At 43.6% G+C, this 25,639-nt stretch overlaps 1 protein-coding gene across 1 annotated transcript in view; it reads right to left on the bottom strand.

Moving 5' to 3' along the window:
* Positions 1-1,078: 1,078 nt before the first annotated feature.
* The window catches only part of Lonrf3 (LON peptidase N-terminal domain and ring finger 3), a 38,541-nt gene continuing 13,980 nt past the window's right edge, over positions 1,079-25,639 (bottom strand). Inside the window, exons 6-12 of the mRNA XM_050121923.1 lie at positions 25,280-25,370; positions 17,046-17,160; positions 13,657-13,778; positions 11,313-11,471; positions 9,223-9,385; positions 8,182-8,331; positions 1,079-6,049 (exon numbers count right to left, since the gene is read on the bottom strand). Of these exons, the coding sequence (XP_049977880.1) occupies positions 5,894-6,049; positions 8,182-8,331; positions 9,223-9,385; positions 11,313-11,471; positions 13,657-13,778; positions 17,046-17,160; positions 25,280-25,370 (956 nt within the window). The 3' untranslated portion in view covers positions 1,079-5,893. The remainder of the gene's footprint in view (positions 6,050-8,181; positions 8,332-9,222; positions 9,386-11,312; positions 11,472-13,656; positions 13,779-17,045; positions 17,161-25,279; positions 25,371-25,639) is intronic.

The raw sequence follows: 25,639 nt of genomic DNA, 5'->3' as shown, positions 1-25,639 counted from the left end.
GGTATGGCTGGAAAGGGAGAAAGAAAAATGCTTAAAAAATAAGTGGTTAAATATAAGCCAACCTTTCCAGTGCTTTTGTTTTGTATTTAAGACACTCAATTTATAGCCAGTGTTTCAGAACATATTAGTCATGACAATCTGTTCACACCTGCCTCGTTGCCATATATGCAAGTGTTTGCTGCTGGGGCACAGACTTGGTGCCATGAAGAAATGTTTTCATTTGTATTGCTGTGGATTGAACTAAGGACCTGGCTCACGCTAGGCAAGTGAACTACCACGGAGCCACACACCCAGTTCTTTAAAGGGTCTTGTCATCAAAATATGTTACCGCCAATAGGAGGACAGGGTACATGCCTCTTTTCCGGGGCTACGGAAAGCAACCGCTCACTGCTCTCTCTTTTTGATATTTCTGTGGGAATGGGAATGGAAACCAGGGCCTTCTGTATGCTAGGCAAATGTTCTGCCTGAGCTGTATCTCCAATCCTTTCTTATGGTATTCATTTATACATTATTTACTTATTTAGGAAACAAGATTTCATGGAATTGTTCAGGTTGGCCTCAAACTCACTCTGTAACCCACACAGACCTTGGCCTTGCAACCATTCTGCCCCGCCCTCCAATGCAGCTGGGATTACAGGCCTGCACAACTAAGGCCAGTTTTTAGTTTTATTAAAAAAAAATTTTATTGAAAAAAAGAAAAAAAAAGTTTCTGCCTCCTCCCAGCCTCCCATTTCCCTCTCCCTCCTCCCACCCTTCTCCCCCTCCCTCCACTCCTCTCCCCCTCCCTCTCCAGTCCAAAGAGCAGTCAGGGTTCCCTGCCCTGTGGAAAGTCCAAGGACCTCCCCCCTCCGTCCATGTCTAGGAAGGTGATCATCCAAACTGGTTAGGCTCCCACCAAGCCAGAACATGAAGTAGTTGCGACAGGGTCTACATTCCCTAGGTCGGCGATGAACTTGCAATCCCCTTGCCTCAGCTTCCCATGTAACTGGGACTTCGCTCCTGTACCACCAGGCCCATTCGGGCCCATTAATTATTTTTCTAGGAAAGAATACACTTTGACACAGAGACAACAGGAAACTTTTGTTTATTGAACAATTTTCACACAACTGGCTACATCACATTGCGATTACAACATCGATGAGCTGAAACTATGTGCGGGTTTAGAGGAAGGGAACACCTAAAAGGAAACCAGGCATATAGAGGTAGTTGAATAGCGCGTTGGTGGGGAGAAAGCGTTATCTTAATTTCCCTTCAACTCTGTGCAAAAGTCAACTGGTTGCTTAACAAACAAGTGGAAACCAAACACACCCACACACACACACACACTTGCCACTGTTTAAACGGCCTGATGTTTTAATCCCGGCATCACAGAGAACTGCATACAATAATGAGACTCGTTTATCTTACATCGGCCGATGGTGGCACGCTGAGCTATTGGCTCTTCTTTGTATCTCCCGGGTTGTCTTCGTCACTTGAACAACGGACGAATGTCAGCGGACTTTTCAGATAATGCACAAGGTACAGTGTTGCAGTGTAAACTTCTGTTAATCACATTTGTGGCTGCAAACAGTTTTTAAATGCTACAAGGTCGTGAAGCCAAAGCTTGAAAGAGACACCAGGAACAGCGGTTCCAGGCACTTCTCTCCGGAGGTTAACTTAACATGCTTGGGCACAACCACTTCTAAGTGAAAAGTTCTTTGTTTCACCTGTGGATGGGTAAAGTTCAGAGCATCGAGTAGCTAAGCAGTGGAGTGGGTGGCATCTACCATTCTAAAAGGAACTGGATGTGTACACTGTGCATGGCTCCTTTCCCTTCCTGCTCTCTGTACACGAGAAATGCCAGAAAGCAAAGCCTGGCTGCTTTTCAGAGCTGTCTTCCATCCAGAATCAAAATCTCACTCCTTAGGCCCTAGAGTGGGCTTCCCGCCTGCTCACGTCTACTTGGATGAGTAGAAATGGACACACAGTCAACAAGCTTGCAACCCAAGGAATGAATCGACGGTTAAAATTCACAAGGCGGAAATGGAGTTGGCACAGGAAATGCAGGCCCCGGAGGGTTGCAGTCCATCAACAGGACATGACCTGTTGGCTGTAAGAGAACTCTGGGTGCACTGACCCAGGCATGGGAGTTCTGAGGCTTTTGTGGCTAGTCACAGGGGAATCTCTGAACCCGGGTCAGCTCCACAGGCAGAGACGGCAGTGCCACAAGTGCCATAACTCAACTCTGCTATTGAGGCAGCATTGTACTTGAAGCAGCTGACCTTCAGGAAGGCAAGCTTTTGGAATAGTGCTATGTCCCCAAAAGTGAGGAGCAAACACCATGTTCTTCAAATTATCTACGGAAAAGTAGTTTGTTCATTTTTCACTTTCTACATTTTGCTGGTTTATAGCTAGCAGCAGTGGTACGGTACAAAGCAGAAAGGCATAAGGTCTGCTTGCTACCTAGTGTATGTGTGTGTATACGCACACACAAACACACACACACAGATATACACATATACATACACACAAAGTAGATAGTCTATAGGGAAAAAACTGGGTCAGCCATGCTAGAAAGGAGGACTAACCCAAGAAAGTGGCACTGTCTACAAGGGGGGGAATCTTGTCCTTCCAGCCGAGACTTAGAAGCAGAACCAGTCTGCAAGCGCTAAAGATGGTCAAGTTCAACTGATTGTCCCTCTCGTGCACATCGCCAAGAAAGTTAAAGCCTTACTCTGCTGCTTCCCGCCATCACTGAAACAAAAGCTGACTGGAGAACAAACCCAACATGGATTCAGGCTGCTCAGAGGAACATGCTATGCAGCCCAGCCAAGATTTCCATGTGCTCAAATTAGGTATCCTCTTACCAATGAGTACCTCAACTTAACTTCCATTAAGGAGCCAAACTTCCTCTTTCCCTTAGACTAACAAGAGATGTGTTGGGCACTTCTCACTTCGAGCTCGTAAGGTGGTTTATGATTTGGCTGCCATGTCTACTGAATAAAACGTGTAACAAACTGTTCAAAACATTGAAAGATCTGCCATGTGATAGGCAAAGAATCAAGCTTGGCCACTCATTGAATGAACATGCTACATAGGCATATTCTTTAAAATTGCTGAGCCTGTTTCCTTCTCCATATATGTTGCTTAACAACGCTGTCTAAAGGTTATTCCATGTATTCAGGTGAATGAGATCACTCACTTTCGTACCTGGTACATGGTAGGTTCTCAACATACTATTGTAGAGCCTGTTATTTGGGAGAGCATAATGAAATACCATTAGCTATGTGCAAAACCTATAGATGGTGAAATCTAATTATTTATAGCTGAAATTCTCAACACATTTTGAAGAATGGGGAAGGTGTGGTCATGCTCATAGAGCTAAAACTTAAGTCTTCCATTCTATCAGAAATTTTAGATTCCCCAAATACAGGATTGCTTTTTCGGCCTTATTAAGATGGGAGCTATTTTCTTGACATCGAAATTAGTCCCTACCGCTAATACTCGTTTGTTCTCCAGTCCTTTCGTTTTATCTACGTTTCTTCTATTTCTACAGTACTGGAGCTAGAACCCAGTGACCCATGCCGGTAAGGCAAACACAAGCAACTGAGCCACATCCCCAGCCTGGCTTTCCTAGTTTCACCCCCAGTAGGAGTTACTTGCAAACCATCAAGCTGTGGTCCAAGAATCAGTGGTTTGAACTTTCCCCACCGAGGTTAACGTGGCTGTAAATGAGTACAGCCAGTAAAGGCGGGGCTTCACATAACTGTAGACTACTGATGACAGCGTCCGACATGGCTGGTGACAGTTTGTCTCTCTCATCATCAAGGCACTGTGCTAAGTAATTTCTGACATGTCTAATTTAATGTTCCTAAGAAACCTAATTGCTATTAACATCACCACCGTTCCATCGTTTAATACAAAATACAGAATACTATCCAAATCTGCATGCTATCCTTACAATGGGGCTGTGATCATCTTCTCTTTGCCGTTCCAATTTTAGTATCTGTGCGGCTGAAGTGAGCGCCAGTACCATTTCATGTGAGGAAACTGGGGCTCAGTGCCAGTTAAATCAATGCCAAAGTACCACGTGTAGTACGTGGAGAGGCTTTTCATCTTTTTCTCTGCTGTGTTTGCACTGCAGGATAGGAAACAATCATACTAGGACCTCGCCATGGCCATATAGTTGGGTGTCAGGCGGGAGGGGAAAGCGTCTTCATTTCCCGCTTTCGAAACCCTCTAGACTTAACTCAGATGGTGTCCGCTCCTACATTTCCATTCCACACACTTGAATTCTCCGCTCGCCCAGATCATTCCAAACATCAAAGCTGAGCTGATGACGCTCTGACAGTACAGCCTAGGTAAGCAAGTGCAGATAATGACTCATGTGCCTTCTGCTTACAGGAGTCTCTTTGACAGCATCTGGAGACCACCTCTGTCTCACACTCAAACCCCACCGGTGGTTACAGAGGAACCCAGACTGATTCTTGAATCTCTCTCTCTCTGTGAGTCCTGCTAACAGAATGGAGGGGCTACACGTGAATAACACACCATAGCTGTCCAAAAATCACCTGGGAGTAGTTTGCCCAAGAAAGAAATGTGACAATTTCCTTTGCCTGGCTCTAATTTTCTTCTCTGCTTTTAAAACACGTACACACTGTTTTTCAGCTTTCTCTAACACTAAAGGACTCAAACTAGCAGTAAGCAAACTAAACAATGCTATCCCACCCTTTCCCCCTTTTCTCCCCATGAAAATCTTTTTTCCCACTGAAATCTTTGGTCCATTGTTTCCAAGAGGGAAGGCAGTGTTTACATAAAATCGTAGATTCATTCTCTGGTTCTTTTATAGAGATTTAAAAGTGGGCTCAAACCTATCTGATATCTTTACAATTTGAAGATGGAATAGCCCCTCGAGTATTCCAGCAGGTGCGGGTACGGGTCTTGAGGCCATTCGCTCTGAAACACCCGGTAAATATCAATCTTATCCTTAACCGAACTGGGGAGAAATTAACACACTTGTCATCAGATTGCCTGAAACAAATACCTCTAAAAGGTTGTAATAAAAGACACTCCTAATTTATCTCTCTGTTTTGAATAATCCTTTCAGCCTTGTTCTGCATGACACCCACAAAATGTCCACGTTTACTTCACTCTTACACACGCCACAACTTATGCCAAATCAAGTATTTTCTATCACTTAACTCAAACTGAAAGAGTGGAATCTGTGAAGATAAACCACCTCAGAATCCTTCTGAAATTCTTTGAAACTTAGTCCACTAGAATAGACAAGAACTATATAAAAATCCTCTAAGAACTACGATTACTTCAGCAAAACGTAAAGAAAGAACCTCACACATGTTTAGTACTGTTAATCCCCTACATACAGTCAACCACTTCAATAAATAAAGCAATGGACTTCTCAGTAACGTAAACTTAAATAGTTACAAACGTACATGTAGAAAAAGGATACAGTAGTGCAAAAAATAAATTATTAAAACAGAAAGAAGTATGAACATTATTTTACACAATGCTCTATAAAACCTGAACCATTTGAAATGAGACCTCAAGTCAGTGAAAGAATACAGTGACGCCTGCATCCGCTTCCCATTCCAAACACACAGTCACTCAGCTACGACAGACAAACTTTTAGAAAAACTGACACTAAACAGCGACTTTTACTGGCCTCTTCCACACCTCTGGCTGTTAGTGTCAAAAAGCATCTGAAGACAGAAAGTCAAACAGGTCACATCCTTTCTGTCTTCCTACTCAACTTCTGTGTGGTCAAAACACAGAGCAACATCTCTCAAAAATACTTTCTTCTGTTAGCGTGTTATTACAACTAGATATCTGACACAAGAACATCACCCCAGGGCAGTGGAGAGGGTGGAAATGCCTCCTTTCCAGTCTGCTCCCCCTAATTTTGGTTTCTGGCTATAAAGGCCAGGATTCGCCGAATACCATTCAGTCTATCCTTTAGGGACTTCATTGCTAGGAAGGGGAGCTGAGCTCTGGTTTCCAGGGGAAGAACCGCCAGTGTCCACCAGCACCAGGCTGGACCGTTCGGATTAACCTGCAACAGAGAAACACAGTTCATTGTGTATGTGCCGTCCACATACACAAGTCCTCACGCATAAAGTAAACACCCCACATGGGCCCACTTAGGTGTGTGGCCGAGGCTGCTGAGAGCTTCCATCACTTCATTTGCTCCTCGTTCATTTCAGCTGAGCCCACAGCAACATGGTGGCAGCTGCTACGGGACACTATTGTTTCCCTGTCTCCCTTGTGGCTAGGTGAGGCCATAGACAAACCTGTGGCTAAGGAGAAGTGGTAAGTTCTGGGTCGTGCTCTGGGAAAAGAGCATGCGGCCTCTGACTATCTTTGTTTCCATATTTCTTTCCTTTTACATTTTTTTTAAACTTTTGTTATTTTATGTGTATGGGGTTTTGTCTACATGTCTGTCTGTGCACCACAGAGGCTGGAAGAAGGCACCTGATTCCCTTGGGCTGGTGGCTGTGAGCCCCTGTGTGGGTACTAGGAATTAAACCTGGGTCATCAAGAAGAACAGCCCGTGCTCTTAACCTCTGAGGCATCTCTCCAACCTCTCCCCCTTTCTCTAGCAAGACTGAAGACATGGCGATGACCAGTCTTCTTCAGTCAAGAAAAAAGAACTCTCTAGAGATGGTACAGGCCTGTGATAAAAGAGCCTGGGTCCTGGATGCTCTCTTGAAATAGAACTGCCTTAGTCCCCCGGGACTGGGGCCTTCTCTCTCATTGGAGCTGCAGTCTCTTTTAGTACTTGTTAAACCAATCAAACCAGCATCTTACCACATACTCTGTGCTTCCTAAGCAGCGTGGTTTTACAAGCTCTGGAGTACCAACTATTTTCTCTCTTTCACTCCGAAGACCCTTTGGACTTATCCATTTAAAATTCAGGCCTTTAATCCTAGGGCTCTTTGGGCTTGGCATGATGGCTTCCCACCCATTATTTTCTTACTTGGGTGGACGGCTGTAGTCTAAATATACCATGTCCCAAACAGAACCGTAGCTACCTTCTCCCCTGAAACCAAGAGCTATGATTTCCAGTTTCAAAGAATAGCAAGCAAACATTTCAATTAGGAAATACATTCCTGTTAACCTTCGGGGTTTTCTCCAATAAAGACATGTCTCATCCCTTACCAATCCTTCACCGACATGCTCTTTGTCATCAGCTTCCTGAGCGCACATCTTAGACATTTATTACTAAGCCTCAGATGAGTTTTCTTCCCACAACTTTCAGAACGAGTCAGCTTTCGGCTCCTAGAGAAGCGCTTGCTGGTCTTGCTCCCTCCATATGAGGTTATTTGCTGTGTGGGTTTCTCCCTGAATGTCCCTGAACGCTTGTTTTTTCTGTACCTCTAGCTTCATCGGGACACCCCCATCTCCTCTGTCTCTGTCTTTGTGTGTGTGTGTGTGTGTGTGTACCTCACTGTAGTGTGCAATCTATTTTCTCTTACAATCACTTTTGGATACCAGATTGCTATTCTGAGCTTTCTTTCCCAGGATCACCAGGCGGGAGACTTGAGTTGATGTTAATACCATTGCTGTTTCTAAGAAACCTCCCACCGAGGCGCGAAATTCTTATTCGTGGAATTGCTTGGGGTTGCAGAATTAGATACAGCAAACTGGATGAGTTTTTGCTGCCGCCGCCACCACCAAGGCAACATGATAACACAACTAATAAGAAAGGAAATGATTCGGACTTGCCATGTCATTATGGCCTTATGAATCACACAGAGGCACCTGTGCTTTCTCCTGTGGAAGATGTGCTTAGCACTGTTATTCTGTATCTTTTGCCTGACTGGCAGAGAATGTTCCCCAGCAGGTGAAGAGGAACATTAAGCTCCCTGGCTGTCACATGTGTCCGTCACCTAACATTACCATGGCTGTGGGTCTGGACTCCCATCGAAGGCTCTCCTGTAGGTAGTGTCGCTGCTCCCTTCCTCTCACCTCACCTATGTCTCAATATTTGTCTTAGTTCCAAGTTCCTACTACTTACCTTTATAAAGCCAATTCTGACTCGGGATCCTTTTGGTCCTACCTGTGATGCTCACTACCTAGCCACACAAGACTATATTGGATGCCAACCCCACACCCATCTAGTTACAAAACCTGGAATGTCCCACCTGGTGGGGCAACCTTTTCTGAACAGATATACTTGTATACCTGGGGGTCTTCATCTTTCTCTGGCATCGGACCAAAGTGATTTAGTATCCGATTCTTGAGCGATGTTTTGAGTGAATGAAACCAGGAGGAGGCTTGCTCATACACACAGTTATGCAGCCCCATGAGTTCGGCACGGTCTTCTCCCTCAACCTGCAAATATCAAAATGCAAGTGAGGCAGTCTCTGCCTTCTCCACCCACCTCACAGTTGCTTTCGGAACCCGACCCTCTTTTGAGACTCTGACCTGCCTTTCCTTTCCCCTTCTGGCTCTCTCCTCGGTCAAAGGTGGAACACCCAGCAGCCAGGTGCTGCACGGGGTACGAATATGGTAGAAGAGCAGGAAGACGGAAGGTTTAACTGAGAAAAATGCCCGAAACAGCAGGCAGAGAGACAGCAGTGGGAAGCTTGAGCTAGCCCAGGTGACGGCATATGAGTGATGTGCACTGGGCTGCTTTATGCCTCTGCCCCTTCCAACTTTATGTCCTTTTCTTCCCTACTCACTGGGAAGGGGGGATACGGCTGTATCTGTGCCTCAGCACATCCTCAAGGCCAAATGAATTTATCCATTCATCATGCATCAATCTACGACCTAAGTTATACAAATGAGCATGGGATTACTGACCTCTTCCTCTACCCCTTAGCTCAGGGTATATGACATTTTGCTTTTACTTTTGGGGACGCTGAATGACTCTGAGGTAGGAACACAGTTCTTAGGCAGGTTGGACGTTTTAAAAAGGAATTTCTATTGGAATCTACAATCATCTTAAAAAAAATGCACTGGAAAAATATAAATCAAGCCGTAGTTAAAATGCTTATGTGTACACCCCATTCTACACCGAGCCCCCAGGGGGAGGGAAAGGGGGAGGGAGGGCTTTGGGTGCCGGTGGGCAGCTGCCCAGTAGCATTCATTCATCTAGGACCACTTTGGTGAGAAATCCCAAGGCGCCAATCCAAGTCTGAGAAACCCCTTCGCAATCATCGTTGTATACCAAGCGACAATCCTAATTTGGCTTTTAGGTTTCTTGACCCTGGCTGCCCTTACCTTCTGATCTTCAATGTATTCGATATCCGCGGTGCTGTAGCCGTCCCGCTGGCCCTGACTGAGCACCCTGAAGCGCCTCTTGCCGATGCTGTCAACCACCGATCGGCCGTCAGCGAAGAATTGGACGTTTCTGATTTCTAGCATGCAGCCGTATTCGGCAAAGCTGGTTATTGGGAATCAAGTCAAGAGAGTGGGTTGCTGATGAGTTCTGCTGTCCTTGGCCTAGACCACCACGCCTAGCACCCTGGGCTGTCTGCTAGAGGACTTCTCTGCCCTGATCTACAACTGTACCGATACGTCAGACAGCACCTGTGAGGAGAAAAGATCTGCACAGAACGGTAAACTGACTCTCATTTGTCGATTGCACACTATGTGCATGCAGTGCTTCGGTTTCAGTGTTTGTCCCTCTCAAAAGCTTGTGTTGAAATTGAATGGCCATTTTAACACTATTTAAGCGGCAGGACCTTTAAGAAGTGATCAGGCCTTGAAGGCATTGCCCACATGAGTGGATTAATTACTGCAAGAGTGTGTTCATTAGCAAGAGGAGGGTTGGACTTCCCTTCTCTCCCTTCCTCCTTGCCTTTCTACCAAGATCTTATCACATCCTGGGCATGAGAGCATATAATGATAGTCCTAGCCACAAAAGAGGCTGTTGGCAAGTGAACCACAAATTTGAGGTTGGCTTAGGCAACTTAGTCCTACCTGGTCTTAAATGAAATAAAATAGGCTTAGGATATAGTTCAATGGTAGAATACCTTCTGTGGTAGTCTGAACGCAAGGATGGCCCTTTTAAGCTCATATGGAATGGCACTATTGGGAAGTGTGGCTTTGTTGGAGTAGGTATGGCCTTGGTGAAGGAAGTGTGGCAAGGTGGAGGTGGGCTTTGAGCTCTCCTATGTTGAGGATATTACCCAGTGTCTGAGTCTACTTCCTGTTGCCTTCTGACCAAGATGTCTGCCTGTTTGCTCTCGTGTTCTTTCATGACCATAACGGACTGAACCTCTGAACTGTAAGTGAGCCACCCCAGTTAAATGTTTTCCTTTATAAGGGTTGCCATGGTCATGGTGTCTCTGCACAGCAACAGAAACCCTAACTAAGACACCTACCTAGATTCTGGGTTCAGAAAAAGAAAAATTACTGTTATTAGATGCTGGCACATTGGCTGTAGGCATCACAGACTTGATAACTGTAGGCATAAATGTCGATTGCCTGTGGTGGCTCACACCTGGAATCCTAATGCGGGGGAGCCTGAAGCAGAATTGCCATGAGTTTGAGGCAAGTCTGGGCTATACAGTGAGTTCCAGGTCACCTTAGGTTATAGTATGAAACCCTGGCTCAAAAAACCCTATTGCTTATAAATTACTTACTATACAACATTATATTACAGTATCCCCAATGGACATACTTGGATAGGAACCTTGTGTAATGTTTGGAGCCCATCAGCTCTCCCAATAAGCAAGACCAGCTAGGTAGGCATACCATCATGCCCACTTAACACACAAAGAAACTGGAGACAGAAAGGCTAAATGATTTGCCCAACATCAAAGGTAACTCCAAGGCCAGCACTCAAATATTAAAGTGGGTAACTTAGCTCTAGGGCTAACACTCTTTACAAGACAATTTTGTTTGTGTGTTTCTGGGTTTCGCTTGTTTTTGAGACAGGCTCTCGTGTATCGTGGGCTGTCCCTGGACTGCGCATGTAGTCATGGGTGACCTTAAACTTGGTTTTATCTTGTCTCCAACTCACTACTATTGGGATTGTGGGTGTGCAGCACTCCAGGTTTATGTAATGCAGAGGATCGATTCCCAGGCTTTGTGACTGACAGGCAAGCTGAGCTACAGCCCTAACCCACAAGAAAAGTTTTGCAATGTATGGAACCTGCTTAATGAAAGATTACCTCTAGGGTTACTTAAAATAGAACTCATACTATAAAGTAGGTATTAGAGGGAACGTGATCCTCACAGATGTTTGGGTGCTCTGAGCTGGCTAACCTCACGAACTTGGTTGATCCCACCACAAGAAGCCCTCCGAAGTAAAAGGGAAATCCCCTTCTACCTAACTTCCCTGTTTCCTAAGTCTCCTCACTTACCCTCTGACAGGATCTCCAAGGCACATGCCAAACTGCTTCGTGCCTGTCTCAATACATCTCCGAATCATCAGGCGATAACAAGGCTCAAAGATATGCAGGGGACAAGGGACCGTGGGATAGGCCATGGTGCAAATGAAAATAGGCACATTCTTAGTTAAGCTGTCGGGAAGAGAAGATGAGATGGATCTTAAACCAATGGAGCAGAGAACCGACAGGTTGGTCAATGTCACAGCATGTTTCCTTGGAGTAAGACAAGGAGTCATCAAAGTTTAATGGCGGATAGAGAAACACTGAAGTGCACTTGATTCTGTAAGGCAAGTTCCATGATCCAAGTCTGAAAGCCTAAGCTGGCATTGCAGACATTCTAAGTTTGTTGATTAGATCTCTATTACCATAATAGTGTATTATAATACTAATACAGTAATACAGTATACTAATACATAATATAATACTAATATAATACATAATAATGTATTATAATACTAATACCATAATACTATGCTGCTCCTACCTTTCTTCCCTCCCTCTCCCCCTCCCTCTCTCTCATTTGGACCACTTCAGGCATTTTGTTTGAGGCATGAAGAAGAGCACTGACGTTATAAATGCACCCAGCTTTGCAGATGGGCAGTACTGCAAAGTCCTTACATGCGTCTCAAGTTTGCCAAGTCTCTCAGAGACCATTGAGAGCAGACCCAGCTAGGAGGAGTAGCCAGCAAGAGACCGCCAAGACAAATGTAGCCCAGTGATGCTCAAATGCTCATGGACATAAGAATAATGGGGGACCCTTAAGTCTAGATGGCTGTACCAATACACCTTCAGAGATACTGATGCATTCCTTCTGGAATTGCGATGCAGGAATCTGCCTTTCAATAAATACCCTTGAAAATTCACATGGCTCTATGGGGAATCCCCAACTGGGCCAGCTCTTCATAGATCCTGGTCCCCTGAAGCATCCAGTAAAACCGGTGCAGGGACACTACATCTAAAGGGGCCAAGAGATGTAAGACCATCTGTATAAATCCTAAAAGGGGTCCAGTCTGAGATGCCTTTAAACAGAAAGCCCCTCAGTATGTACCCCTATTTATTAGGACAACTTTGCGTGATAGTTGAGAAAAGGACTCAGAGAGGTTAAAACAACCATTCTCAACCTGTGGGTCATGACCCTTTTGGGGGTCAAATAACCCTTTCACAGTGGTTGCATATCAGATACTCTGCATAGCAGGTATTTGCATTATGATTTATAACAGCAGCAAAATTGCAGTTATGAAGTAGCAATGAAAATATTTTTATGGTTGGGACTCCCATGTCATGAGGAACTGTATTAGAAGGTCACAGCGTTAGGAAGGTTGAGAACCACTGGGTTAAAGACTAAGTGAAGGATCAGGAACAAGATAAAACTGTACAGAGCGGTTTCAATATAAAGAAAAAAAATTTTAGTCTCTGAGAAAAACATGTGAAGTGAAGGCACATCCAGACAAATGGGACGCCCAGTTCGAAAGTGATTCTCTTCCCAGGGGGCATAAAAACAGCCGTGATTTTTCCCTCAGGAAGCTGTTTTCCAGCAGAACGCTGTCAGAACTCTTAGGGAGGGCCGGGAGGAGGGCAGCAGCCAGAGGTGCAGGACTTAGCTGTTATTTCCGTTATTTCCTGCTTTTTTGCTAAGTGCATGGCACTCAGAGCCCCGGAAGATCCAATTATGTCTCCATTCCGAGCCTTCCCCTCTCATACTGTGCGGCAGAGAAAATACACAGCGAGTATAGACACTATTGCCTTTTATTAAGTGCTTGCTGTGCAGCAACTCATTTGGGTCTTCAGAATAAGCCCACAATACAAGAGCTATCAGCTTCAAGTCACTGGCAAGGGAACTGAATCCTAGAAAGGTTGAATGGTATGTCCACGACCACGAAACACACTCCCTGATAGAACTGGGCCTTAACCCCAGGTGTGGCTTCACACCGCTGTTTACCCAGCCATCAACCGCTTAAGGACTTGAAGGCATCTCCCAGTTGTCTCATGAGGTCTGCTGATTAAGCTGCCCGTTAACTCAGTCCAGCCCCTATCACGCACTTCCTAGTGCTGAGATGCATCAGGTACCTCTGTGCTTTGCCGCTGAGCTTCTTAGGAGACATACTGGTAAATGTTTAACAACTGCTTCTGAGAGGGATGTGGGGAGGGGCGGGACAATTTGTAGCATTTGTTGACTTCCATGATGCAAATATTCTCCCCATGGCCATGTCAAGCTAGTAACGACATGGCATCATTGAACCATCAGTTGCTAGGCAATGTGTCAGTTTTTGTGAGCGGACACACATAAAACGGAAGCCAGAAACATGCATGAACATACTTAGAAAGTTCTTCCATTTCCTCCTCATGAAGGCGTTTCCGTTCCCTGAGTTCTTCTGGCAGGAATTTAGCAATTAGTTCTTCCATTATTATGTTCTTGCTATACTTTCTTGATTGAAAGCCCTAGAAATGGATCAAAGTAATGAGATATTATACAGTCCACACACACACACACACACACACACACACACACACAAAAACCCACAGACAATCATGTGTAGCCCAGATATAGTTTGATGGAGCCCAGACAGTAGTCAAATCATGCATGTGTTGTAATTTGGACACATAATTTGGAAGCTAATCCAGCCACAATGTATGTATCTTTTGGATGTTAGAGTTTTGATTTTCCTAAAAAAAATTATTCAATTTAACATTAATAATTAAAAATGTTTTAACAAAAAAATGTTGCATTAAGCTTTTGAAAAATCTCACAGATGCCATAAAGCTTTGGATTTGAGAGGTTCATGTCTGAACTAAAGAGGGTGGACCATACTTCCTTTTCACTGTATTTTTGTGTTTACAAACTCTGTCTTGGAAGTGCTGAAACACAAAGGGTCCAGAGAATCAGACAGCTGTGTTCATGTACCCTTTGTTGCCCTGCCCACCTCCATTCCAATCGAATGCCTGGCTCCTAGATATTGCCAAGTCTCCATGTCTTAACTTTAATTAAAATAGAAACCACACATAAACTAATGGCCAAATACAGGTGGTTGTCTTGTTGCCAGTTTATGTCACCATCTTAGTTATCACTGAAACTCAGAATCAGACTTGGGTTAGAATGTCCCTACCATATGCATACCCAGAGATCTAAGGGCAGTATGTCTTTAATAATATGGCCCAAACATTGAATGGTAAAATATCTTCTAATAAAACAGTAAAACCTTAGAGGAGAACTTACTACTTCCACTTTCCTAAAGCAATACAATCTATTTGTAATTGTATTCTAAATACTTATCCTTACACTCACCCCTCACCGAAGAAGCTTCTTTTTGGAGCAGACAAAGACTAGTATAGAAAGTCACAACTGGTCAAAATGTAGATAACAATCCACTGTGGGCTGCTCATCCCCAATTGAACAACCACAACACAATCCCTACATGTAAGGCTCAGGACATCACAGAAGATGGGAACAGAAAAACGGTAAGAGCCAGAGGACCAGGATGTGTGCTTCCTTCTCTATATGCCTGGAAAGTTGTACCCATAAAATCTGAACAATAATACAATTCTCTAAACAAGGCTTGAGCAAATGGCATCCCCAGAAAACCTATTATTTGTGTAATGAGGAAATCCCATGAAGCTACTCCTAGATGAGGAGCTCCAGACAACTAAAGGCTGCTGGGAGGGGAAGGATCCATCTTCCCCAGGGAGAAAGCCGCTAATTGGTCATTTAATATCAGTGATCAGCCCCAAGAGCACATGTGTATGAGCAACACTAACTGGACTCGGAAAGTCGTAGTTATATATTTATATGCACACATATATGAAACACTAGTTAAAAAGAATATGAGGTCACAAAATTGAGAGGGAGTGGGGGGGGACATAGGCAGGATTGGATGGAAGGAGAGAGGGAAAAAGGAAGTAAATACAGCACTCGTGAACTTCTCAAATAATAATAAATAAAAACTTAATATCTGCAGAGAATTGATTGCGGTGGGACTCAGCAGAGGGAGCTCCTAAGTACCGAATTGCTGGCTTCAGACAATTCATTTTCTTTCTTCCCCAGGAGTCTCTATTCAACAACTAACATGGTGGGAATATGTATCATTCTGTTAAGTGGTGTAAGTATAACCCTGGATGAATACAGAGCTAGATGAGAATATCTTCTAGCCTCTGGGTCTGAGATCCCACGGCTTCTGCCTTCTGGATGCCTTATCAAGTACGGCCATTGCATGGCAACAGGAAAAAACCCATAATGTCCAGTCCCAGGTTTTAGGGGAAAGCAGTGCCTCAAGAGGTAGGCAGTCTACGTGGGAAAGGGATCCCTCTGCTGATGCTAAAACAAAACTCCAGGAAGCGGACACCCTAAAATGGTAACAGCGCTTTTCTCTAGAGCCTGAGCATATGGTAGATGTTTCTCCTTCTGTTGGTGTGAACTTTGTGGTGTTAACTAACACAGCATGGATATCTCATTTAAATAGAAGAACCATGAGAATCTTATCTACAATCAGGTTGTGAATCCCATGTCTTTATCTAAGTGAAGCTATTCCGTTAGCGGCTTCCCATTCTCCTTCTCAAGGCTACCCTGGACGATGGCTTTGCTCTAGCTCCTTTTTGTCAATGTCAGAGGTAAGAGAGGCTCAGCATGCACTTCTGTGGGCCTATAAGAACCTATAAATGGAGGGGGGGGCTGGAGAGATGGCTCAGAGGTTAAGAGCATTGCCTGCTCTTCCAAAGGTCCTGAGTTCAATTCCCAGCATCCACATGGTGGCTCACAACCATCTGTAATAGGGTCTGGTGCCCTCTTCTGGCCTGCAGACATACACACAGGCAGAATATTATATACATAATAAATAAATAAATATTTATAAAAAAAGAACCTATAAATAGTCACTTTTCTTCATGAGACAAGGTCTATCCTGGGTGACTCAGGTAGACATTGAACTCACAATGCCACTGTCTCAGCTTCCCAAATCCTGGAACTACCAGCCTGCATTGCCATTCTCTAGAGACAACCCACCCCCTGCGGCCTCTTTTCAGGGATGATAAGGGGAAAGCAACAGTAATACTGTTTGTAAGCTGAGATCCTCGAGTCTCCGAAGGAAGGAAAGCAACATATATCTCTTTCTTTTGCTATAGGAAAGCCCATAAGACCCACATGAAGATATACGCTTGCATCATTAATTTTGATGACTCTCAAGTCCTCAAAGCTTGACAAGTATCTGCTGATAAGAGCGGTGGCTCCCGAGGAGTGGCTCCCGAGGAGCTGTCGAAAGACCACATTGACATCTGAGATGGTTCTCTGAGCAGGTGGTGGCTGGGGCCTACAGCAGCTGACCTCTTTAAGCATAAGTAAACATCACTGTATGCCGAAGTCAGAGCTATCTAGTTCAAGGATAGTGGAAGCAAAATTCACTCAAGATTATTGTTTATGCCATGCCACAAAGGGACCAGAACCAAGATTTGTGTTTATCGTCTAGTTCATGTTTTTGCTTCTAACACAAATGAACTTCATTACTGAGAGTTATTGAAAAGCTAGATGTTGCCTCATTTTCCTGAAGGACTTTGTGGAGAGAGGAAGGATGTTTAGGAGACAGCAGAAATAAACAGATGGTGAGGGGGGAGATGGGGGGAGGTATTTTGGCCAAGCACAGTACAGTGGCTTAGGACCCAGTTGAGCACTGAGTTAGTACAAAATAAGCTAACACAACCGAGGAAGAAAGAGCGGTTTACCTGGAAAAGAGAATCTTTGCACAGTGGACACTTCGCGTTATGATCCAGGCATCTCTCAAGACACTTCATGCAAAAGGTATGCCCACAAGATGTTGTGACTGGCTCATAGAATAATCTGAAATTTAGCGAATGAAATAGAAGAAATTTTAATGAGATTTCAAAATAAAAGATAGGGGCATTCATGGTTAAGTGTTCACAGAACTCTTTATCCAAACCTGAGGGAGGGCACTCTGTGTGTCTTATCACCAGCATTTTCCTTTTCATTCCTGAACTAGATGTAGAAAGATGCAGAGCTTCATATTTAGGGCATAACCAAATCATTTTGTAACATTAGTTCTAGCCTTTTCCTGTCTGGTCTAAGAAAAATTCAGATTAGTGCTCAGAGTGTCTGAACAGATTCCATTATTAAGAAAGTATTTGGCCAACCTGTTTACCTGAGTATACTGTAAGCACACAGATACGCACGGAGAGATAGCCACATGCATACACACACATAGACCCTGTATACCATATTACTATGGGGAAAAACTCAATTTGTTTGCTAACCTTTAATTTTTTCTTCATTTAAGTGACATTTGGTGCCTGAAGGCTCTTACAACTGTAACAAACATGCGCCTCTCTCTTGTGTGGATAGACAATTTTCCTAGCAGTAGTAAGTAATATGCTAACGCATTTACTCCTATTAATAGACATGTAAAATATGTGCCTATATCTACTTACATTCTTACAAATAAAAGTATGTTTATATGTACCATATTCCTAATAGATCTTATTGCTTTCAGAAGGGAGAATTTTTTGTTTTGTTTTGTTTTTTGTTTTTTGAGACAGGGTTTCTCTGTGGCTTTGGAGCCTGTCCTGGAACTAGCTCTTATAGACCAGGCTGGTCTCGAACTCACAGAGATCTGCCTGCCTCTGTTTCCCGAGTGCTGGGATTAAAGACGTGCACCACCAATACCCAGCAGGAGGATATTTTTAAATCAATCTGGGGAAACTGGGGACCCTTAATAAAAAGTATTCTACACATTCAGAGGTGCACAGATTTACTTTGTGTAAAGAGAGGTTCACCTGAAGCAGGACCAAGAGTTAGGGGACAGCTGGTGGTGACTATTAAGTGTGGCTCAGCCGGACGATGGTGGTACACACCTTTAATCCCAGCACTCAGAAGGCAGAGGAAGGCGGATCTCTGTGAGTTCGAGGCCAGCCTGGTCTATAGAACAAGTTCCAGGACAGCTAGAGCTGTTACACAGAGAAACCATGTCTCAAAAATAAATAAATAAATAAATAAATAAGAGGAGGAGGAGGAGGAGGAGGAGGAGCAAGTGGCTTTTACATTGAGAAAGATGAGACAAATCTTGGCCAGCTTCTTTTGACTTCCCAAGAGTGTTCAATTTAGAGCAAGAGGTTGTGAGCCTCGTGGTATATGGTATCACACATATTTAATTAGAGGTCAATAGAAGATGTCAATGATTTGAGAAGGAGGAAGGAGACACAGGAGGAGTTGGAGGGGGAAAGGGAGAGCTGAAAATAATGTAAATACAGGACTCAGATATGATAGTCTCAAAAAATCAATTAGAAAAGAACTGTAAACATTTGGTGCACCTCAATACATCCCAATGAGTTATTTTATTGGTTGATTTGTTTGAGGAAAAACTTGGCAAGCAACTTTCTAAATGCAATAAGGAAATGCAAAGGGCTGAGAGCCAAGACACATCTGAAGAACAAGGATGTGGGAGGACTTGCTTTACTAAGCATCAGAACTTATTATAAAGCTACGATGGTTAAAACAGTATGTACCAGCACAAGGAAAAATAGAACCATAGAACAGAATAGAAAGCTCAGGAATAGAACCAGGCATGGATTCTTGACTTATGACAAATGTGACATTTTCAAACAGGGCCACGGGAGGGTTTGAAAGCACAAACAATCTGTATAAAGGTTAGAGCGGCTATCTGGACAGAGACATGAAAGTGGGCCATCTTTTATACAACACACAAAAATCAATTCCAGGTGATGTGAAAAAAAAAATAAATCTGAAAAGAAAAACAACTTCCAGAACATAAAATCGGAGAACAATGTTGATGAAACAGAGATTGAAAGTAGAGAAAACTCGAAGAAACACTAACTATAAGTGAGAAGATCACTAATTTCAACTGCACTAAGATTAAGAATTTTTAAGTGCTGGGCGATGGTGGCGCACGCCTTTAATCCCATTACTTGGGAGGCAGAGGCAGGCGGATCTCTGTGAGTTCGAGACCAGCCTGGTCTATAGAGTTAGTTCCAGGACAGGCTCCAAAGCTACAGAGAAACCCTGTCTCAAACCCCCCCCCAAAAAAAAAGAATTTTTAAGTTCATCTAAACGCATAACTAAAAGGGCAAAGGGAAAGTGCTTGCCATGCTCAGGTAAGAAAAAGCTTGTATCTAAAATATACCTAGAACTTGTAAGAAAAACACACCCAAAGCAGTAGGGAAAACCAATAACATAGTAGAAAACCAGGCAAACACTGGCACACGCAAAAACAGTGGCCATCCGTGATATTTCTAAACTAGAGCCAGCCCAGCTAAGTACCCATCTAGAATAGAACGAGGAGACTGTGGTACACTCACACAATGAGACGCTGTGCGCTAATGAAAATGAACAAACCACTTACATGTTGATACGGACTTTAAAAGAAGCAACCAGACTGAAGAAATATATTAAAATTCAATCTAAGTTTTACAATTTAGGCCAAATCAGAGTATACCATTTACAGCTGCAAATACACATGGCGAACTTATAAGAAGGAACAAACTAGAACTCAAGAGTGTAGCTTGGAGGTTACAGTAGTCACTTTTATATTGCTGCGAGAGAACGCCCTGACCAAGGCAACCTTTATAGAAGAGACAGTTTCTATGAGGCTTATGGTTCCAGGAGGTTACAGACAAAGTGGCTGGAGCTGGAAGCTGGAACCGGATAGCTCATCCTTCAGACCTCCAACAGGTAACACAGAGGGTGATCTGGGGGTGTTAGGTTGGAAAACTCAATGCCTGCCGCCAGGGATGCACCTCCTCCAGCAAGGCTACCCGAAGTAAGCCTCTCCAAACAGGACCAGCAACTGTAGACCATACAAATGCCTGAAACCACCGTAGGAGTTGTTAAGTATGGTCCTTTGCGAAAAGGCATATGGACAGTTTCTGCGGTCCTGCTGAGGTCTTACTCCTCTTGCACCAAGTGGTTACATGAGTCTTTACAATCTTTTCTTCAGAGCATATATATTTTGCAATACAACATGGCTTTCTGAAGTATGATTTCAGGGCTGATTCAAGAACCATCGAGTTGATCAAACCACAACTGCCAAAATAGAATAATTATTTCTTGAATACTCGAATTCTGTGAATTTGACTGTTATAGGGTGTGTGTGTGTGTGTGTGTGTGTGTGTGTGTGTGTGTGTGTGTATGTATGTATGTAAATAAAACCCAAGGCCTTATACAAGTAAGGGGAGTGTTCTATCACTAACCCACATCTCCAAATCTTTGTTTGTTTGGGCTTTTTTGTTTCTTTGTTTGTTTGCATTTTTTAATTTTCGAGACAGGATTTATCTACGTAGCCCTGGCTGTCTTGAACCCACTTTGTAGATCAGGCTGGCCTTGAACTCACAGAGGTCTGCCTGCCTCTGCCTCCCCAGTGCTGGGATTAAAGGAGCGCCCCACAACTACCCATTCTTTGTTGTTTGTTTGTTTTTTTAAGATAAGGTCTTTTTCTATAGCACCATTAGCCTAAGAGCACTGGCAAGCCTCTTGCCTCAGTTTCTTGCTCACTGGGATTAGAACTATGTGCTGCCTCCCCTAGATTCCTCACCCCTGCTGTTTCTCGGGGGCGGGTTCTCACTCTGTAGCTCAGGCTGGCCTGTAACTCCTAATTCACCTGCTTCAAACTTCTGAGTATTGGTATTATAGGCATATACCTCCAGACTCACGATATCTGAATACTTTTACATATTATTGATTATACATATGAGGATGATTGATAAATTCTATCTACTGCTAATATACAAAACCATTTTTTCTTGAGAGCTTGATGATTGAGACTACTCCTCTTTTAAGACCATAATTATATTTATCCTGCTGTATTTATGGTTGTGCGCAACACTATTTTTCATTAAAATTTACTTTATATATTAATAAGTGGCAATTATGATAAACTATTTTTCTGCTGAGGAAATTAAACTGCAAGCAGACGAAATAACATGCCCAAGATTACAGAGCTAGCTGGTAGACAGAAAGCTTGGGATGTATAATCAAATCTGACTCCACAATTAATCTTCCTCTTTCGGTCTACAAGACAGCTAGGACTACATGTGCCCTTATATTCAACTGCATTCCAGCCATTCAGCCGACATCTGCCCGCACAAGTGCACTTCCACAAACACTTTGCTCCTTCCCTTTCTGCCACTCACCCTCCTCCCTCTGCTCTGCAGAGAGAGACACACAAAGCGTCTTACCTACGAAGAGAGAGAGGCATATACTGGGACGTCTGTCCTTTTTGCACTTTAGATAAGGGTTTTGAAAACACTTCAGGGAGACAGCTTTAAATCAGAGCAGGGCTGGCTTGTCTCACAAGAAAGCATTTCACATTATCAGAGCGATGTGGTAAACAATAGTAAGAAAAAAATGCCTTCCCTTAGATGTCAGTCCAGATAAAACGTCTGGCTTATCTGCAAAGAGCTATCTTTCCCAACCAGTGACAGCCTTGCACTGTGTTCTTTTGCTATCAGCTTACAGCAAAGAGAGAAAAAGAAGCGGGAGGGAAAGAGAGAAGGAAAGGAAAGCAAACTACCTTAATACCCAGTGACTTAGGGAGCTATAACAAGATTATATTTAAAACGGATCCTTTTGCTCATCGCCTGTGTCACTATGCCACCAGAGAACTAGTTCAGATAGCAAACAGTCTCATTTCATATCTCAAAATACAGAATTATACAGAAGCCCAGAGATGAGCCCCAATGGCTCCAGCGATGCGTGCCAGATAAACCTCAAGGAGAATTTCATGCCCCTAATGATTGCAGGGCAGGATTCTGAGATGTGGGGGTCATTGGGGCAGACTTCCCTTAATGGAGTCCTTCCAATTCAGCAGTGTTGACTTGAAGACAGAGAAAGGGTTTCGTTTAGGTACTCTCCAATTACTCTTCCACTTTTTAGAATAATAGGGCCTCCTGTAGCCCAGAATGGCCTTGAACTCACTATGTAGCCAAAAAATTCACCCTCCCCACATGGACGTCCCAAGTGCTGGGATTGCAGTGTGTGCTGGCTGCTCCCCCTGGCCTCCACTCACACTTGCCACCCTTTCCGAACTGTGAAACTTACCACCCAATCTATTTCCTCTCTCGAATCAAAACGTATAAATTCATGCTTTGTCTCCCCTTTCTCCACCAGGGCTTAGATTTCAGTCTAGAATCTTGGACAGGTAGTACAAGTGTCAAATTCACACCCAAGCAGCTTGAAACTACCTGTGATTTTAGACCCGTGACGGTTAATACCCATTGCCAACCTGATGGATCTAGATTCACAAAGAGAGAACCCTCCAGGACACTTGTGAGAGATTGTCTACGTTAGTCGGAGGTGGAAAGACCCATTTGAACTGTGGGAAGTGCCATGCATGGCCTGGGCTGGGATCTTGACTGAAAAGGAGCCAGTGAGCTAAGCAATGACATTCCTCAGGGCTTGTTTCCTGTGTATTAGGAACTCAATGTGAGCTAGAGGCAGGGCTCCTGATCTTACAGCCACACTTTGCCCACCTGCTGTTAGGCCTGCCTCACCATGAGAGAACCAACCCGCCAAAGGCAAGCCAGAATAAACACTTCCTCCCTGAAATTGCTTCTTGTCAAATATTTAGTCAGAGCAACAAGAAAAGTAGCCAAATACAAAGCCGCTCCTCCAAAGACACACCAGGGCCAAAACAAAACCCACCAACAATCGTGACAAAAATACCAATGGCTACAAGTGGGAAAAGGAACTTTTGAAGCTTAGAAAACACAGGCGAGGGCATCCACACTAAAGAAATTCCGTCGGCATCTGATGTGGAACTTCCAGACCGAGCCTGTTGGAAGGGAAGCTGCATGTCTCTTCCCAACCGCTGAAGTGTTAAGAGCTTCTAATCAAAAAGTCCTCTAGGCTAGCCAGGTTCCTTACACCATAAGACAGCGAGAGTCTAGCTATAATTTAGTAGCCTACATAACAGCTAGCTACTCTGGGCAAAGAAGGAACAAGGGGTCAGAAAGAGGGACACAGTGGCTTTTAAGCTTAGGGGGTGTGAACTAGATGGGGTGCTTATCCTCCATGTGTTTATTTCTTGAACCAGATTCCTAACTCTTCTACAAAGTCCCTTGTGGTTAGGGACAAAGAAGATGAAAGAGGAAAAGAAAAGGAAGACGAACAAAAGAATTTCAACCTCAGGATTTTGATTCCACAGGGAAAACACAAACAGGATGAGTCTGTATGTTTGATTGTGGCTCACCCGGGTTTTGGCAGGAGTGTTAAGGAGGGTTAAGCAGAACAAAGACCTGCTCTTTCTGAGGAAGCCAAATTAAATCTACTTCACAGTGCCTATCATGGGCTTTAAAGCCACTGATTCAGGGGGTACTGAAGCCCTTCTCGGCTTGAAAGCAGGTTTTTGCTGTCTCCTACCTTGGTTTAGCATGATGCACTTGCCTCTCTGCTGTGAGGGGTGGGATCCGCTTCTACCGTTCATCACACTCTTGTCTACACCACCTAAGCGGACTCCTGACTGTGTTTGCAGCTTAGTTTGATGACTGGCTAAGACCTGTCTATGCTTAAGAACAAATCTTGCTACGACAGATTTTTTTGTGTATTATTATTTTACTATTATTGTTGTGATACTGATTATTAAATCCAGAACCTCATGAATGGTAGCCAAGTCCTCTCCCACTGAGCTACTCCCCTAGACCCAAGTATATTTTCTCAAAGAAAAGTCTATGTTTTAGGTAATAGTTAATTCTTAATCAGATGATTAAGAAAAGTCATTCAGAATATAAACTCACATGACCAATAGGAGAGGAATAAGCTCGCAAAGGACAGGCAAACATTTGTTCAAGTGTCTCAGTTCTTTCTTAATACTTTTGGAGAAAGTCACCTCATTTGAGAATCTAATGAATGCTATGTGCTTTCCTCTTAGAAATATGCACAGCCACACACACACACACACACACACACACACACACACACACACACTTTTGCTTATTACTTTAGTGAATTCATGGATCTATTTGAATATACACAAAGAGCTTCCTCGGAGGTCTATGGATCTAACATGAAAGACCTCTGGGTAAGAAGAAAAAACTGTTAATTTTTTGAGTACTCTCTGTATTCCAGACACTACTCTAGGCATTGAATAGTTTTTCTTAATCAGTCATCACAGCTCTGGAATTCACTGCCCTGTTTTCTACTTTACTAAAGAAAAAAGAGTGGCAGAGAATGTCACTTGCTCTAGGACAGAGTCTGTAGGTGGGAAGAGCTAGGGTCCCAACAGTGGCTTCAGAGCCCTTTCTCTCAGCTACTACGCCACAGCTAGGAAATGAAATAAACTATTACATTTCAAAGTGGTGACCAGACCACATCAGAGAATCTTTCTATATGGATAATCTGCTCTTTAGAGCCCCGAGGAAGTATAGATAACATACTAGTTGGAAGGAAAATGCTTGACCAAGAATCATACTTACTGTTCTTTAGACAGCATAAAATACACACCAGTGTAGGCTTCTCTTTGGTTTCCAAAGAAAATGTTTATGGCATTGATATTAACCCTTGAGTCCTTAATGTAGCAGCTTAGATTCAGGGTCACAAGTTCAAATACCTCGAAGGCTCGAGCAATAATGTGAGACAGGCTGGGATAAGTTCATGGGATCATGACCAGCGGGCAAGTGTATGCCCTGTTTCTGTACAGTCAGTCATAACAACATCAGATCTAATGAGGACCAAATAGACATGTTCTGCTTATGGCCTATCAGTTTTTGACCTTTTTTGCTTTGCCACTCCCCAGATCTTTTGACATCACGATTTAAGGATGTAAAGAACACCATTTGTAAGCTGGGGACACCAGCGTTCTCGTGACCATGTGATTCCCATCTCATCTGGGCCATGATTTTACATACTAACTAACTCAAGAGTTACTAGTGGGAAAGGCCCAACCACCAAAGAGAAGGAACTAGCAGACAGTTAAGTGATGACCCAAGTCACATACCTCATACACAGTGCGCATTCAAGGTCAGTCACATCAAGGGATGTAAGCCGAATACTGAGATCAGGTTTGGCCCCCTCATCAGCAGGGTGATCTGTGATTTAGAACACAGCAAGTCAGAGCAGCATCAACTTGGTTTTACAGATAAGTACTTCTGAGTGAAAAAAAAAAGTTTTCAAACTTCCCCCAGAGTTTAATTTGGTGGCTGCCTGAGCAATTGCCAGGCATTCCCTAAAGTGGACTTCCAGGGGGTGTTTGAGCAGTCTCCATAGACAGAAGGCCAAGGCTAGAGCTCCTGATGAGCATTCAAATTCATTAGCAGCAGTGGCAACTCCATGGAGTGAACCAGGTCTTCAAAGCTCA

This window comes from Alexandromys fortis, unplaced genomic scaffold, assembly GCF_014885135.2.
Source record: "Alexandromys fortis isolate MF-2015 unplaced genomic scaffold, M_Fortis_MF-2015_v1.1 scaffold_189, whole genome shotgun sequence".
Classification (NCBI taxonomy): Eukaryota; Metazoa; Chordata; class Mammalia; order Rodentia; family Cricetidae; genus Alexandromys; species Alexandromys fortis.
The sequence above is the reverse complement of the archived record's forward strand: the minus strand, read 5'-3'. Positions and strand labels throughout refer to the sequence as shown.